Source organism: Salmo trutta, chromosome 4 (assembly GCF_901001165.1).
Source record: "Salmo trutta chromosome 4, fSalTru1.1, whole genome shotgun sequence".
NCBI classification, from domain to species: Eukaryota; Metazoa; Chordata; class Actinopteri; order Salmoniformes; family Salmonidae; genus Salmo; species Salmo trutta.
This window is the reverse complement of record NC_042960.1, coordinates 21,173,537-21,191,504: the sequence shown is the minus strand read 5'-3', so window position 1 is coordinate 21,191,504 and position 17,968 is coordinate 21,173,537. Positions and strand designations below refer to the sequence as shown.

Sequence of the window (17,968 nt, the reverse complement as noted above, 5' to 3'; positions counted from 1 at the left end):
TGATCTATGATCACTCTGCCCAGTTTGAAATGCTGTTAAAATGAATCCTTACCTGCTCCATTCCTAGGAGAAATAAATCACAAATGGATTGGTGAAAGCAAAGGTCCCACATCATAGCTTTAACACATCCAGTCATGTCAGATCAGGGATTACTTCAATGAAGGGATGAAAGGAAGTATGCACAAGTCTTTGGAAAGGGCCTCTTACCTGTTTTGGTGTTGATGCGGAAGTGTTTCCCGTCCGACAGCAGGATGTAGGACAGCTGCGCATTCTTCCTGGAGTCTCGGTCCACCGCCTGCACCGTCCCCACCAGGCCCTGGGGCGAAGGCCCCTCTTGGACCATGAAGAAGTAGGCCAGGCTGGTGAACACTGGTGCATTGTCATTCTCATCTAGGACAAGCACGATAACATTGGTTGTAGCGGTGGTGTTAGCCATAGCTAGTGTTGTTTCATCTTGAACAGTGGCGAGGACTTTGAAGCGAAACATGGGCTCTGTTTCGTAGTCGAGGTTTTGGGAAAGAAAGAGCCACCCACTCGCGGGGTGGACTCGGAGAGGCGGAGGGGGAAAGTCTGGGTCAGGCTCCAGGGAGTAAGAGAGAACTGGATTGGGGTTGGACCCCTGTTGGTGGCTGCTGCTTCCTCGGCTTCGATGTGCCCTCACCTGGATGACCCGGGTGTCTATCTGGGTGCCCTCGCCCATTTCCACCTGGTAGACTAGTGTCTCGAAGGCCAGGGTGTCTTCAGTAGCACTGCGTGCCACATTGACCGTGAGCATCAGCGTGGCGGTGAGCGAAGGTTCACCCATGTCCTTCGCCAGTATTTCGAAGGTGTACTTTGGTCGTGGTTCCCGAGAGAAGCTTTGGTTTAAGTACACTGTACCCTGGTCGGCATCGACATAAAATGGCACACTCCCCCTAGCACTACCACGTGACAGGAAATACCGCACCCTCCCATTTGCGCCACTGTCTGCATCGTGGGCATGGGCTATGAACAGAACCGTTCCGGGAGGCGTGTTTTGGGACACGGCGATGGTGTCTGCCATTTTGGGGAAGACAGGCGCGTTGTCGTTGATGTCAGCGATGGTGACGTTGACCTGGGTGCTGCTGTAGACGGGCGAGGCGGTGCCCGCATGGCACTGGAGCACCAGCAGGGCATAGGGCTGGGACTCGTGGTCCAGCGGGTGGCTGGTACTGATCAGGCCCGAACTGGAGTGGACAGAGAACAGACCGTGGGGGTCACCCGACGAGATGCGGTACGACAACGAGTCCACTGAGTCTGGGATGACAAGAAAAACATTTATGAATGGATATAAATATTGAAATAAAACTAGGCCCCACAATATCAGGTATTTTTGGCTGACCTGTATAATTATTCCTATTTAGTCAAACAATGAACATAATAACTCATCAAGCAACCAATTCAACTTTCACAAAATGTGATAATGGGAATCCCCCCCCCCCCGTGTTTTAACAGTAACTATACCCTAACAGCCAAGGGGAACAATAAAGCTTTGAGGGGGGCTTAAGAGGGGGCTTTCCCTCCCCTCCCTAAAAGCAGACAAAACTGTGAAACATCAAGAATATCTCCAAGTGGTTAATCTATTAACCAACGAGACAACCTTAAATGACTGTCTACTGCTGAAGAAAGGCTTAGTCGTTTAGACACACTGAAAGGAGTGACATAGCTCCTGAGCCTTCAGGTGTTAGCAAGCTACACTAACGCCTTGGACCAGAGCTAGGAGTGACACTGCTCTGAGTTGCCAGTGACGGGATAAACCAGGGAAATCGAAAAGTGGGAAACTCTCCACAGTAAGGGAATCCCCAAAGGAATTCCTCCAGGAAAAAGTACAGGTCTTATTGAAAAGCTAGTTCACTTGGATTATTGAAGATCAGGGCTCGTATTCATAAAGAATCTCAGAGTAGGATCAGTTTTATCTTAACTCCTACTCTGAGACGCTTGAATATGGGCCCTTGTCAGCTACCCATGTACAGCTAAATGATAAGTGAAAAACACGTCACGTGAGAAAATCATATTTTTTAAAAGATGTGATGGCACATTATAGAGGCGATTCTAAACATTGCTTTTCACAATTTATGTTGCAACTTTTCTTAAACAATACAATGTCCATGGAAAGAAGTTGCAGTAGCCTACAGTATAGTGGAATTCACTTTGGATAATGTGCCATTCTGTCCATTTCAGTTTGGTCATGCAGCATTAACAGGACAAAACGCCAGGTTTTCATATCAGCCTAATACTCATTGCCTTTGTTGGCAAATACCTCATTGCCAGTTGTACATTGTAGTCTTTATATAGTCAATCCACTAACAGACTAACACACCTGAATAGCAGACAAATCAAAACAAGGTAGAACACAGTAAAGGGTAATACCAAAATATCCCTGTGTTTATATTTTAATAGCAAAGTGTTGTGAGCCATAGGTGGTGAGAAGTTAACAGGAGGCAAGAAAATTCACATTGTGTCACAATCATTTGCACATACACCTATGGCCCTGGCAGGTGCTGAAGAGCACCAAAGCCATCCAAATCCCCTTTGTGTGATCATCCAGGGGGGAGAGACTTACACACACCCCCACCCCGCCTCCCACCAGCCCAGCACTCACCTAAGCGCTCCGGGGTGAAGTTTCCCCCTAGGTACAGATCTATGATCAGCTTCCCCTTCCCCAATCCTAACCTTAACCATTAGTGGGGAAAATGCTAAACTGACCAAGATAAGCGTCTAAGAGCAACTTCACCCTACATCCACCTCAGCTGACAACTGCACTAAGCCTGGTCAGGAAGAAGAGGGACAGTTAAAAAAAGGGGAGTGACAGAAGTCTGTCACTTTAACAGACAAAACAAACAAGTCATGGATTACTTTCACCTACTAGTGACTGGGCCACTAGACTCATTTCGCATCTGAATGGATTAGATAGTTGTAAGCAACATGGTTGAACTGCACCTAGTCTTTCAGTGGACAAGAACGAGACATTACCATCTGGTTTACACTGATCCAACCCACACAATAAGAGCCCGATCAACATCTCACACCCGTCCATCCACTACTCACTGGCAGGGTTGAGGGCCTCCACGAGGCCCACCGGGGTGCCAGGCAGGGCGTTCTCGGGCACGGTGAAGGCATAGCGTGACCTCTGAAAAACTGCTGGGGCCTGGGCACTGCGCAGGACGTTCACCGTGACCTCCGCGGGTCGGGCCGACGTCACACCCTCACTGTCCTGGGCAGTAATAGCCAGCTTGATGCTCGCAGTGCCAAGGTGGGTCAGGGTGGAGGTCAGGTAGACCACACCTGTAGAGGCAAAAGGATGAGAACGGTCAACATTTTGGATTTTTTTGTTCGAAGTAACAGGGGGAAAATCAATTGCTAGAGTTACATTTGTCATTTTGTAAATTTGGATAAAAAAATATAGAATTCAAATCAACATATCAATTTCTTTATTAATTAAATCAGGGGTATGAATCTATATTCAACTTGTTGCCATGGTAGGGAAGGATTATTCACATCATGATTGGGCTTCTTAAAACTGCAAAATGTAACTTTTTGGGCGACCCGACCAAATTCACATGGAAATGTGAGTTATAGATCTGTCACTCTCATTAAAAGCAAGTTATGAAGCGGTAGATCTGTTCAATGTGTCCTACTTCTATGCGTTCTGGTCTTAAATTTTGTTTTTGCGTCTTTGACTTTCGGTTTTGTACACCAGCTTCAAACAGCTGAAAATATTTTTGGTAATTGAAAAGATATTTCACAGCGGTCTGGATTGTACAATGATTCTTTACACCGAGTGCTTGTTTGTCACACAAACTGAAACTAGGCAAACTATTAGAATTTTAACAATCAGGAAATAGCGGAATGATTTCTGCATATTGCACCTTTAAAATTGGGCTTCTCTTGAATGGTAGATTATGTGTGGAGCACAACAGACACAGGACATATGGCCTAGGGGTCAGCTAATTTTGTCACCTGAATTCACCCTCAAATCTCACCGATTTCAGGCAGTATTGTACTGGAAAGCCTCAGTTAATAAAAGGGCTCCCACAGGGCCTGCACAGATGGCTGGAGAAATATCAATGGTAACAATTAGCTTAGCAGTAGTTTATTAATTAATTTACCCTCAAACTATTTTTATGAGCCTGCGTCATAGTAAAATGCAAATAGACATTGTTCTGGAAACTATTGGTCAGAATTATTATAAAGCTTTTATTACGACGTCATGTGTATGAGTTCACTCGGCTCTGTAAAAATCATGTGCTTTCTGACGCCATGACAAACATGTTAAACTGCAATAACTCTCTCTTCAATACCACGGCTGTATGTTGCTTTTCAAATGGTCACCGGCTTGTACCATTATGAACGCATTCAATTGTCTTAATCATGGTAGTGTGCCATCATTTAGGACAATGGTATCTACTGCAGACTTCAAGGGCAGGCCTTCCTAAATCTGCAGCATCCCTGCTGTGAGGTGACAATAGCAATCATGTCCACTACTGGGGGCTTATGCCGAGTAAGCACTTGTTTATCGCAATGTGGCTGCTGGCATCAAATGATGCCAGGGTGCAAGTGAGACTTCTAGCTGCAGGTTATATGTTATACGTGCATGGTCAATGTGACTGACCAGCTGCGTGAAGGAATTGAGGTGAATACAGTAAATGAAGCAAGAAAAATACTCCATTGTCAAAGTCATCCACAAATGTATTTCTTAATTTTGTATAAAAAAAATAATTGTGGTGGAGTTTAGAAAGCTCGAAGGTTGACACAAGTCATACCTACAAGTAGTGTACAAATTAATAATTTGAATTCATTGACATAAGACTGACATTACAGGTGTAGTACAGGAATCTCAAACTGGCAGCCCATGAGCAAGATGCAGCCCGTAAGCCAATTTAATGTGGCGAGTGGTTGTCTTAGTAAAAAAAACTACTAGTCTAAACTTGAATGACAAACGAGATCGAAATGATATTGGACCATGTAATAATTTAATCTTTCAGTAATCGTAGTTAACATTGTGTCCAGAAAGCTAATCACCACAAGCTAGACAGTCAGGGAGCATAAATATTTTTTCAAAAGATTATGTACAGAGGAGTATGGTATTTCGTGGATTTTGACAGCAAGGCAATAATATTCACCTCAAAATGGGTTTAAAAGACACCTGATGTAGTAGACACAATTCAGTGCAAAACCTGATTAGCACTTGGTAAAACTACATCAACTACCTATGCTGTGCTTGTGATGTGGGGTTGGGCTGTGGCACAATTAGTCCAGTAAGAACACTAAGTGGTTTGGGTATACAGTGGAGGATGGGAGGGGATTTCGTAAACACAAGTTGACATCATAGTACTACAATAAGCAGACCCTTAACACTGTGTTCCTCCACGACACAACAACCAAGACCTAGAGTTGTGGTCAATTCAGTTTTCAATTCAAGAAGTGAATTTTAATTCACTTCCTGTATTGAAAATTGCCCATGGTTTTCTACGAGGACTTAATTCACTGAATTGAAAAAAATTTGACCACAACCCTGTTTCATTCTTACCCCAGAGATCTCTGCTGTCATCCTACCTGTAGTTTTATCCACTGAGAAAAGGGAGGACAGGTCCCCGGCCAGGATCTGGTAGGTAACGTGACCGTAGTCCCCAGAGTCCCTGTCGGTTGCGATGACGTAGAGGACCTCTGTGCCGGGCTGTGCGTGGCTGCTGACGCTGGTCACGTACTTCTCTGGGTTGAACACCGGCGGGTTGTCGTTCAAGTCATCCACCTCGATGTGGACATACGTCTGGGCACTCAAACCTCCCTGTTGGGCAAAGAGGGAGAGAAGAATATTATAGGGTAGAATATTAACAAACAGTAAGACCGTCCAGGACAGTGACAAACACCAGCAATCTTGTACAATGTTTCAATATCAGACAAACAATATTCAAAGATATTTACATGTACTGTAATTTAGCATAACCGCTTATCCAGAGTGACTTACAGTGAACACATTCAACTTAGTTAAGGGGAAAAAAACAACCAGATACCACAGTTATTGCAAGTTGACCCTTTTTCAAAATAGACACTATCTGCAGATTCAGTGACAGGAACAAAATCTAAGGGATACGTGAAACTGTAAATATGAGGTAATACAGAGTATACAAAAACATTATGAACACCTGCTCTTTCCATGACAGACAGCCCAGGTGAAAGCTATGATCCCTTATTGATGTCACTTGCTAAATCCACTTCAAAATCAGTGTAAATTAAGTGGATGAGACAGTTTAAATAAGGATTTTTAAACCTTGAGATAATTGAGACTTGTATTGTGTATGTGTGGCATTCAAAAGGTGAATGGGCAAGAAAATGTTACTTTGAATGGGGTACGGTAGTAGCTGCCAGACGCACTGGTTTGTGTCAAGAACTGCAACGCTGCTGGGTTTTTCCACGCTTAACAGTTTCCTGTGTGTATCAAGAATGCGCCACCGCCTCCCAGGGAAGCCACTGCTTCGTAGTGCTTGAGGCATCACTACAGACCCAGGTTCAATCCCAGGCTGTGTTGCAGCCGGCCACAACCAGGAGACCCATGAGGCGGCGCACAATTAGCCCAGCGTCATCCGGATTAGGGGAGGGTTTGGCTGGCCGGGATGTCCTTGTCCAATCACGCTCTAGCGACTCCTTGCGGCGGCCCGGGCGCATGCACGCTGACTTCGGTCGCCAGTTGTACGGTGTTTCCTCCGACACATTGGTGCGGCTGGCTTCCTGGTTAAGCGAGAAGTGTGTCAAGAAGCAGTGCAGCTTGGCAGGGTCGGGTTTCAGAGGACGCATGGCTCTCAACTTTCTTCCCTCTGGAGTCCGTACGGGAGTTGCAACAATGAGACAAGACTAACTACCAATTGGATGTCACGAAATTGGGGAGAAAAAGGGGTAAAAAGTACACCATTTTATATATCACAGACACACACACCGTCAATAAAGGGTTTTTTCATTTTTACTATTTTCTACATTGTAGAATAATAGTAAAGATATCAAAACTATGAAACAACATATGGAATCATGTTAAAAAAAAATGAAAATATATTTTATATTTGAGATTCTTCTAAGTATAGCCACCCTTCACACACTCTTGGCATTCTCTCAACCAGCTTCTCCTGGAATGCTTTTCCAACAGTCTTGAAGGAGTTCCCACATATGCTGAGCACTTCTTGGCTGCTTTTCCTTCACTCTGTGGTCCAACACATCCCAAACCATCTCAATTGGGTTGAGGTCGGGTGATTGTGGAGGCCAGTGGCATCATTTATAAAACTGTGCGGAGGATTCATGTCAAAAGGTGGCGTACGGACGAAACGCAAATTGCTTACTCACAAAAATACTCTGATTTATAACAGTGCACACGCACATCGCATGCCGGTTTCCCTTTATAAACCATAATCAACTCGAAATTTGGCGCAAGTGAGCGAGCGTCTTGTCCCACCCTTTTAACTCCCATAGTTGCCTATAGTCAGTGAAACCCCCCTAATTAATATTCATCCATGACAACAATGATGGCAAATCCCGACAGAAAGGCTAAAAAAAAAGAAATTTCACCCAGTGTAAAATGGAAGTTCTTGTAGGGGAAGTTGAACCAAGAAATAATATAATTGTTTGGTGTGGTCATTACAAATGCCAAAAAGGCATTAGAGTGGTAGCATGTGGCGGATGCTGTGAATGCTGCTGGCTCAGGTCGGACCCTCTCAGAAATAAGAAGTGGTCCGACATAAAAGTGGAGGCCAAAAGGCCTTACACAGACAAAGTGTTTGTGCCACAGGTGGGGGACATCGGAGCTCAACCCCCTTGATGAGCGACTTGCCAGTATTATAGGGGAATCCCTCCTGAGTGGAGTAGTGACGGAGGTGGAGGGGGACACGGACATGCAAGATGCACCGGATGATCCAGGTATGTAATTAGTATTCCCTTATTTGAAGACGAGTAAACCAAATGCATTCAATTTCGGTTTAAACATTTATTTACACAATTGTGACATTTCTATTGTTTTTAGTCGCTGCGTGTTCCAGCGGGGTCGGTGATGCTGCAGCTGAGCTGAGTGTTCCAGCGGGGCCAGTGGTGCTGCAGCTGAGCAGGAGCTGAGTGCGCCCAGCCTCGGTGTCTCCACTGCACCTTGTGTATCACAACCTTCCAGCAGCCATGTCCTCACAGATGCTATTAACGAGGTTGCCAAGGAGTTGAAGTGGGACAGGCACAGCTTGGTTTCTGCTGGTGCTTCTCAGTAAAGCTGGGCCCACTACAGCACAGATATCCAAGAGAACAGCGCTTGGTAATCGGAAATGGCTCATAAGCCACTCATCATCACTGGCCAGTAAATCTTGGTCTCTGGAAATTCGCTCTCTCAGAATTCTTCCATTCGCCAAATCTTCCAACAGTGCCAAAGCAACCATTATGCGTCATTACACATTCTAATTGCATGCCTTTTAAATACCCACCCATTTGATTGTTAAAGCAACAAAATTGCGTAACACCTTCAGGTATGGTAATTACCCTGATTGTAACTAACAATGACAGGGCCATTATCACATTGACAGTTCTGCTCAATATGTACAATATTGTAACTGTGCACTCGTATCTGCCCGCCTGAGGCATCGAAAACGGCATTAGTTTAAACGTAATTTGTCCTACATTTCATAACATGCAAGTATTGTTTAATTACAGATCCAATTAAATATGAATCCCGATTAAACTGTACAACATATGAGGGGTTCTTTTGCAAAAACAGATCTCAGTTTGCATTTATTGTCCTAAATCATATACTTTGTGTGTTTTTTTTGTATGCACTCCAGGGAACTCCTCAAATATAATAAACTCTGCAAAAAAAGAAACGGCCCTTTTTCAGGACCCTGTCTTTCAAAGATAATTTGTAAAATTCCAAATAACTTCACAGATCTTCATTGTAAAGGGTTTAAACACTGTTTCCCATGCTTGTTCAATGAACCATAAACAATTAATTAACATGCACCTGTGGAACGGTCGTTAAGACACTAACAGCTTACTGACAGTTATGAAAACTTAGGACACTAAAAGAGGCCTTTCCACTGACTCTGAAAAACACCAAAAGAGAGATGCCCAGGGTCTCCGCTCATCAGCATGAACATGCCTTAGGCATGCTGCAAGGAGACATGAGGACTGCAGATGTGGCCAGGACAATAAATTGCAATGTTCGTACTGTGAGACGCCTAAGACAGCGCTACGGGGAGACAGGACGGACAGCTGATCGCCCTTGCAGTGGCAGACCACGTGTAACACCTGCACAGGTTTGGTACATCCAAACATCACACCTGCGGGACAGTTACAGGACGGCAACAACAACTGCCCGAGTTACACCAGAAACGCACAATCCCTCCATCAGTGCTCAGACTGTCCGCAATAGGCTGAGAGAGGCTGGAGTGAGGGCTTGTAGGCCTGTTGTAAGGCAAGTCCTCACCAGACATCACCGACAACAACGTCGCCTATGGGCACAAACCCACCGTCGCTGGACCAGACAGGACTGTCAAAAAGTGCTCTTCACTGACGAGTTGCGGTTTTGTCTCACCAGGGGTGATGGTCGGTTTTCGCGGTTATCGTCAAAGGAATGAGAGTTACACCAAGGCCTGTACTCTGGAGCAGGATCAATTTGGAGGTGGAGAGTCCGTCATGGTCTGGGGCGGTGTGTCACAGCATCATCAGACTGCCTGCAATGACAACAAGCTCAATCTCAACGCTTTGCGTTACAGGGAAGACGTGTGGTACCCTTCCTATAGGCTCATCCTGACATGACCCTCCAGCATGACAATGCCATCAGCCATACTGCTCGTTCTGTGCTCTGCCATGGCCAGCGAAGGGCCCGGATCTAAATCCCAATGAGCATGTCTGGAACCGGTTGGATCGGAGGGTGAGGGCTAGGGCCATAACCCCCAGAAATGCCCGGGAACTTGCAGGTGCCTTGGTGGAAGAGTGGGGTAACATCTCAAAGCAAGAACTGGCAAATCTGGTGCAGTCAATGAGGAGGACATGCACTGCAGTACTTAATACAGCTGGTGGCCACACCTGACTGTTACTTTTGACCATCCCTTTGTTCAGGGACACATTCAATTTCTGTTACTCACATCTGTGGAACTTATTCAGTTTGTCTCAGTTGTTGAATCTTATGTTCATACAAATATTTACACGTTACGTTTTCTGATAATAAACTCAATTGACAGTGAGAGGATGTCTCTTTTTTGCTGAGTTTGTGAGAGGTAATATTTCTATTTATTTTACACAATGGTATCCATTTCAAAGCGTTTCGAGTTTCAACCTTCTGCCATCGGAGTTGCAGTTTCTCATTTCTCCAGTTTATGTGCGTACATATGGGTCAAAGTGTCCATGGAGGACCGCACATTCTCCTGTCAAGTTAGTTTTTTTTATAAATCTCAAAGTTTGCTTAGAAAGTGGTGTACGCCTTCTTTTGTGCCTATACAACGTTTATAAATGAGACCCCAGGTCATCTGATGCAGCACTCCAACACTCTCCTTCTTGGTCTGGAGGTGTGTTGGGTCATTGTCCTGTTGAAAAACATAATAGTCCCACTGAGCACAAACCAGATGGGATGGCGTATCACTGCAGAATGCTATGGTAGGCATGCTGGTTAAGTGGGACTTAAATTCTAAATAAATCACTGACAGTGCCACCAGCAAAGCACCCCCACACCACCTCCATGCTTCACGGTGGGAACCACACATGCAGAGATCTTCCGTTCACCTACTCGGCGTCTCACATAGACATGGCGGTTGGAACCAAAAAAAAATCATAATTTTTTTCCAGCAGTCTAATGTCCATTGCTCGTGTTTCTTGGCGCAAGCAAGTCTCTTCTTATTATTGGTGTCCTTCAGTAGCGGTTTCTTTGCGCAATTAAAATAAAAAAATGGATTAGTCACAGGCGCCGAATACAACAGGTGTAGACCTTAGTGAAATGCTTACTTACGAGCCCGTAACCAACAGTGCAGTTGAAAAAATTACAGATAAGAGATAACAAGTAATTAAAGAGCAGCAGTAAAAACATAATATACAAAGGGCGGTGCCGGTACAGAGTCAATGTGCGGGGGCACCGGTTAGTTGAGGTAGTATGTACATGTAGGTAGAGTTATTAAAGTGAATATGCATAGATGACAACAGAGCGTGGCAGTGGTGTGGAGAGAGGGGGGGGCAATGCAAATAGCCTGGGTAGCCATTTGACTAGTTGTTCAGAAGTCATATGGCTTGGGGGTAGAAGCTGTTTAGAAGCCTCTTGGACCTAGACTTGGCGCTCTGGTACCGCTTGCCGTGTGGTAGCAGAGAGAACAGTCTATGACTAGGGTGGCTGGAGTCTGACAATTTTTAGGGCCTTCCTGACACCACTTGGTATAGAGGTCTTGGATGGCAGGAAGCTTGGCCCCAGTGATGTACTGGGCCGTTCGCACTACCCTCTGTAGTGCCTTGCAGACGGAAGCCGAGCAGTTGCAATACCAGGCAGTGACGCAACCAGTCAGGATGCTCTCGATGGTGCCGCTGTAGAACCTTTTGAGGATCTGAGGACCCATGACAAATCTTTTCAGTCTCCTGAGGGGGAATAGGTTTTGTCGTGCCTGCTTCACGACTGTCTTGGTGTGTTAGGACCATGTTAGTTTGTTGGTGATGTGGACACCAAGGAACTTGAAGCTCTCAACCTGCTCCACTGCAGGCCCGTCGATGAGAATGGGGGCATGCTCGGTCCTCTTTTTCCTTTAGTCCACAATCATCTCCTTTGTCTTGATCATGTTGAGGGAGAGATTGTTGTCCTGGCACCACACGGCCAGGTCTCTGACCTCCTCCCTATAGGCTGTCTCATTGTAGTCAGTGATCAGGCCAACCACTGTTGTGTCATCATCAAATTTAATGGTGTTGGAGTCGTGCCTGGCCGTGCAGTCATGAGTGAACAGTGAGTACAGGAGGCGGCTGAGCACGCACCACTGAGGGCCCCTGTGTTGACGATCAGCGTGGTGGATGTTTTGTTACCTACCCTTACCACCTGGGGGCGGCCCCTCAGAAGTCCAGGATCCAGTTGCAGAGGGAGGTGTTTAGTCCCCGGGTCCTTAGCTTATTGATGAGTTGAGGGAACTATGGTGTGGAATGCTGAGCTGTAGTCAATGAATAGCATTCTCACATAGGTGTTCCTTTTGTCCAGGAGAGAAAGGGCAGTGTGGAGTGCAATAGAGATTGCATTACCTGTGGATCTGTTGGGGCGGTATGCAAATTAGAGTGGGTCTAGGGTTTCTGGGATAATGGTGTTGATGTGAGCCATGACCAGCCTTTCAAAGCACTTCATGGCTACAGACGTGAGTGCTACGGGTCGGTAGTCATTTAGGCAGGTTACCTTAGTGTTCTTGGGCACAGGCACTATGGTGGTCTGCTTAAAACATGTTGGTATTACAGACTCGGACAGGTTGAAAACGTCAGTGAAGACACTTGCTAGTTGGTCAGCGCATGCTCGCAGTACACGTCCTGGTAATCCATCTGGCCCTACGGCCTTGTGAATGTTGACCTGTTTTTAAAGGTTGAGAGCGTGATCAGTCTTCCGGTACAGCTGGTGCTCTCATGCATGTTCCAGTGTTATTTTCCTCCTCTTTGCTTATTTGAGCTGTTCTTGCCATAATACGGACTTGGTCTTTTACCAAACAGGGCTATATTCAGTATACCACCCCTACCTTGTCACAACACAACTGATATGCTCAAACGCATTAAGGAAAGAAACTCCACAAATTAACTTTTAACAAGGTACACCTATTAATTGAAATGCATTCCTGGTGACTACCTCATGAAGCTGCTTCAGAGAATGCAAAGCTGTCATCAAGGCAAATTATGGCTACTTTGAAGAATCTCTAATATAAAATATATTTTGATTTGTTTAACACTTTTTTGGTTATTACACGAGTCATGTGTGTTATTTCATAGTTTTGTAGAATAACAGTGAAGACAAATGTAAAATAGTAAAAAAATATATGTTTTTTAAAAACCTTGAATGAGTAGGTGTCCAACATTTTGACTGGTACTGTATATATTAGAATGGTCCACCACCCAAAGGACATCCAGCCAACATGACAACAGTGGGAAGCATGGGTCAGCATCCTTGTGGAACGCTTTCGACACCTTTTAGAGTCCATGCTGGACTAATTGAGTCTGTTGAGGGCAAAAGGTTTGGGGAGGTGCAACACAATATTGGGAAGGTGTTCTTAATGTTTTGTACACAGTGTATAACTACTAATATAACTACTTGATCATTCTCAACTCACCTGATCCTCAGCTTTCACTAATAAATCATAGGTCGCCAGGCCTGAATCCCTGTCGATATCCTGTGAGATGCAAAGCTCTCCAGAGTCTGGGTTGATTTGGAAGAGAGGGTGCGTGTCCTGTTTATCAAAGCCGTCAGAGATGGAGTAGCGCACTGTACCGAAATCCCTGCCGTCCACATCAGTGGCCACAACCTGCAGAAGGTAAGGACACATCCTCCATCACATGGGTTGGAAGTCAAAGTTCTAAACACAGGTTGATATAGGTCTGTGTAATTTGAATATTTTTAAATATCCATAGGAATGTAACCAATTCTAGCAATTCAGCTTGTGGTCGCAAACTAAAGGGGAGTGGGGCGTGACTCACACCACAACAAAACCAATTATTAACTTCACATGTGTTTGTTGGCCAGGTAAGGCCCTTTAGCTTTTCTCATAAATGTTGTTTTCCCCATACAGGACCACCAGGGAAGAATTTAGGGCCCAGTATTTTAGCTGCTGACCCAAAAGCTCCTATGTGGCCTATGACCTTTATGATGGGGCTCAATCTCGACGCCATGTGTTGGTTGACGAGAGATACCAGGTTGCCCATCTGGGCTGCTTCCTTTATCTCGTTAAGACATTAGCTATGGGGGCGGGTTCGTGGCAAGGGGCACAGGCAACACATGACAAAACAATTGGATAATGATGACCCTAAGGATCATGACCACCAAGGATTATCTCAGCAGAGTCTGCGTGTGCATTAGCTGAAACGTGAAGGGATTGAACATGTGGTTGTAACCGAAATCGTGTTTACGCCGGTATAGCTCTTCAGGAGAACCTCGACTTGGCTCTGACAGAGGAATTACAGTAATCTGTGGCCATACAAAAGGTGTGCGTAATACGCTTTCTATGGTTTTGGCAAATGTAGTAAGTTGCTTAGGTAGAGGATGAGGGCACCTTTTCCAGGAGCTCTACCTGCAAATCGCTTTGGAGTTTGGGTTTAGCGCTAAAGCCAGGGAGTTGGGTGGAATGGTGCCAAGACCCTAATCACAACATGTTTTGTAAGGTCACATTATGGAGGTCAGAGGATGGCATCACATCAAGTTAACATCCCATAAACGAACATCTACCTGAATGGGGAAGACACCGCAACACTTTCTACTGTCCTTTATGTGGGGGGAAAAAGCATAATTCAGGAATAGTACAAAAGAGTTTTAGCAACTTATGCTATACATTTAATTTTTAATGATGACAGTGTTACTACCTCGGACAAAGTCTGACGATATCACCTAGGGCTTTGACAATGACGTGTCTACTTAGCAGGTCTGCCTAAATCTGATGTTCTTTCCCCATAAACCTTGTAGTATTAATCTCCACTTTACAGATACCTTTTCCTTTACAAGTATGCACATCTCATTAGCTGGACATTAGTTCGTTAATGATAAAACCCAGGCGTAAGGCAGGGGTGTTTGGTGCACCTTGACCGATTCATCTTAGAGGTTATTGTATCATCTCTGTGGATGTGGCACCATCGATTATAACCAACCAACCAACCAACACACACACAGTGGGTTGACAAATGTTATTTCTGAATGAAGCATTTAAAAAATATTGTAGGTACGTAAGTTTCTTCTCCCATAACTAGTGGTGGTACTAGGTACAGTGAGCTGGTGGGAGACAGTGAGACAAGACTATAAATAGCCATCCTTATCCCAGGGGCAAAGAGTATGAGCAGAAGACCTGGATCAAAGCAAAGACCACGTGAGACATCACTTGTAAAGGACTTGCAATGTCTGCAGCAAATATCTACCAGCAAAGATCTAGTGTGATTCCACATACAGGCCGTAAAATAACAAGTGGAGCCAAGAAGCTAGATAAAGAACGCCTTTGAACCTGGGGATTCTTTGATGGGAGTTTATGACCGTTTGTCTTACACATACACCCAACGCAAAACATGGGAGATTGCAGGTACGTTTCGGAACGCATATGACAGATTCATCTCACCGTCTCCATTTGATGGTGCCCTTCCCTTCCCACCATAAAAGTGATATCATGCCGGGCTTTATTGACTGTGAGATGAGGTGTTAGAGACACAGGTCAAGGTCTGCAACAGTTTTTAGTTGTTGCTTACTCATATGCATGCAAATGTAATGACCCCTCGCTGTGTGTGTGTACACAGAGGGCACACTGGCAAGAGAACTACCCCATTGTTTGACATGCCAGCTAACACTATACGCACAACAATGCAATCACATTGAAAATTCCAAGCAGAGATTCTGCCTCATGTCGTGTGACATTGCATGGCTCTTTTCTTTGACCGTGTCCAACTGTATTACAGTTGACAGCTGGGACACTGTATACATATAATTGAGAAGAATGAGGGGGAAATACTACAAGTGTTTCCCAATACTAATTCAGGGACTTTTTGTTGTTGCAATGTATATAAGCTATAAAGTTGTTCATTTACTGGTGAGTATAGTCATGTGTCAGACAGGGCTATCATAAATGAAAAACAATGTGGAGGTGGAAATATACAGTGCTTTCTGAAAATATTCAGACCTGACTTTTTCCACATTTTGATACGTTACAGCCTTATTCTAAAATTTATGAAAATGTTTTTTTCCCCCCTTAATTCACACACACACACACACACACACACACACACACACACACACACACACACACACACACAACCCCATAATCAAAGCAAAAACAGGTTTAGAAAGGTTTGCTAATTTATTAAAAAATTAACTGAAATATTACATTTACATAAGTATTCAGACTCTTACTCAGTACTTTGTTGAAGCACCTTTAGCAACGATGACAGACGAGTCTTGTTGGGTATGACACTACAAGCTTAGCAAACCTGTATTTGGGGAGTTTCTCCCATTCTTCTCTGCAGATCCTCTCAAGCTCCGTCAGGTTGAATGGGGAGCGTTGTTGCACAGCTATTTTCAGTTATCTCCAGAGATGTTAGACTGGGTTCAATTCCGGGCTCTGGCTGGGCCACTCAAGCACGTTCAGACACCAATCCCGAAGCCACTCGTGTTGTCTTGGCTGGGTGCTTATGGTTGCTGTCCTGTTGGAAGGTGAACTGTCGCCCCAGTCTGAGGTCCTTCATCAAGGAACTCTGTACTTTGCTCCGTTCATCTTTGCCTCGATCCTGACTAGTCTCCCAGTCCCTGCCACTGAAAAAGATCCTAACAGCATGATTCTGCTACCACCATGCTTCACCGTAGGGATGGTGCCAGGTTTCCTACAGACGTGATGCTTGGCATTCAGGCAAAAGGGTTCAATCTTGGTTTCTCATGGTCTGAGAGTCTGGAGGTGAGTTTTGGCAAAATCCAAGTGGTCTGTCATGTGCCTTTTATTTCCATTTGGCCACTCTACCATAAAGGCCTGATTGGTGGAGTGCTGCAGAGATGGTTGTCGCACTGGAAGGTTCTCCCATCTTCACAGAGGAACTCTGGAGCTCTGTCAGAGTGACCATCGGGTTCTTGGTCACCTCCCTGACCAAGGCCCTTCTCCTCCGATTGCTCAGTTTGACCAGGTAGCTAGATCTAGGAAGTCTTGGTGGTTCTAAACGTCTACCATTTAAGAATGATGGAGGCCACTGTTCTTGGGGACCTTCAATGCGGCAGACATTTTTTGGTACCCTTCCACAGATCTGTGCCTTGACAATCCTGTCTCGAAGCTCTACGGACAATTCCATCGACTCTCATAGCTAAGGGTCTGAACACTTATGTAAATAAAGGTATGTGTTAATTTTAAATACATTTGCTAAAATGTCTAAAATCCTTTTTGTCGATATGTTATTATGGGGTATCGTGTGTAGATTGCTGAGGATTTTATTTTATACATTTTAGAATAAGGCTGTAACAAAAAAATGGGTCTGAATACTTTCCGAAGGCACTGTGTGTGTGTGTGTGTGTGTGTGTGTGTGTGTGTATGTATGTATGTATGTATGTGTGTGTATATATATATATATATATATATATATATATATATATATATATATATATATATATATATATATATATATATATATATGAGCATAGTGCACCTTGAATCAGGCAAAACGGACTCCTTACTCGTTTTCATAATACCCCTGTTCCACTGCCATTTCTTTTCCAATGTGTGTTTTTCTACTTATTGTGCACGGTCTTCCCCTCTGATAGCAATTAGTCTTCCGCAATTACGTTTCGGAAGTTAATTTGTTTACAGATTGTCCTACTCAGAAGAATTCTAATGAGGGCTCCATTCAAAAAATAAGTATGGGCTCAGGATCAGCATGCCCAGTAGTGGCACTTTATAACTGCTGTCTTACTGCTCAATCTATGAACACAATTTGTGTTAATGTCTATTTCTTCAACCCCATTCCTCAGCAAAGCAAGTGCTGTTTGGCTGAAAACAAATTATGGACGGTGCTTTTAATAGCATCCCAATATTGCTGAAACTGAATTTTGTTGTCCTTGTTTCTTCCACCATTCAAACCTGCCCATTGGCAACTACACAGACAGACTTTGTGATTAATGGTTCATTGTCATGGCCCTTGACTTGTGCCAAGCTAGGGAGGTGGTACCAAGCATCAGATCTGTCATATCACATAAACACTGGGCTGGACTGGGTCAGTGTGTTGGATCCAGCCTGGACAACACTGGGCCCCTCAGGGTAACACTGGTGGCTTT

The 17,968-nt window shown here is 44.6% G+C and overlaps 1 protein-coding gene across 1 annotated transcript in view; it reads right to left on the bottom strand.

Moving 5' to 3' along the window:
- dchs2 (dachsous cadherin-related 2) overlaps positions 1 to 17,968 on the bottom strand; it is a 57,660-nt gene that overhangs the window by 29,278 nt on the left and 10,414 nt on the right. The window contains exons 2-5 of the mRNA XM_029750122.1: positions 13,302 to 13,493; positions 5,575 to 5,806; positions 3,067 to 3,303; positions 208 to 1,275 (exon numbers count right to left, since the gene is read on the bottom strand). Coding sequence (XP_029605982.1) covers positions 208 to 1,275; positions 3,067 to 3,303; positions 5,575 to 5,806; positions 13,302 to 13,493 — 1,729 coding nt within the window. The remainder of the gene's footprint in view (positions 1 to 207; positions 1,276 to 3,066; positions 3,304 to 5,574; positions 5,807 to 13,301; positions 13,494 to 17,968) is intronic.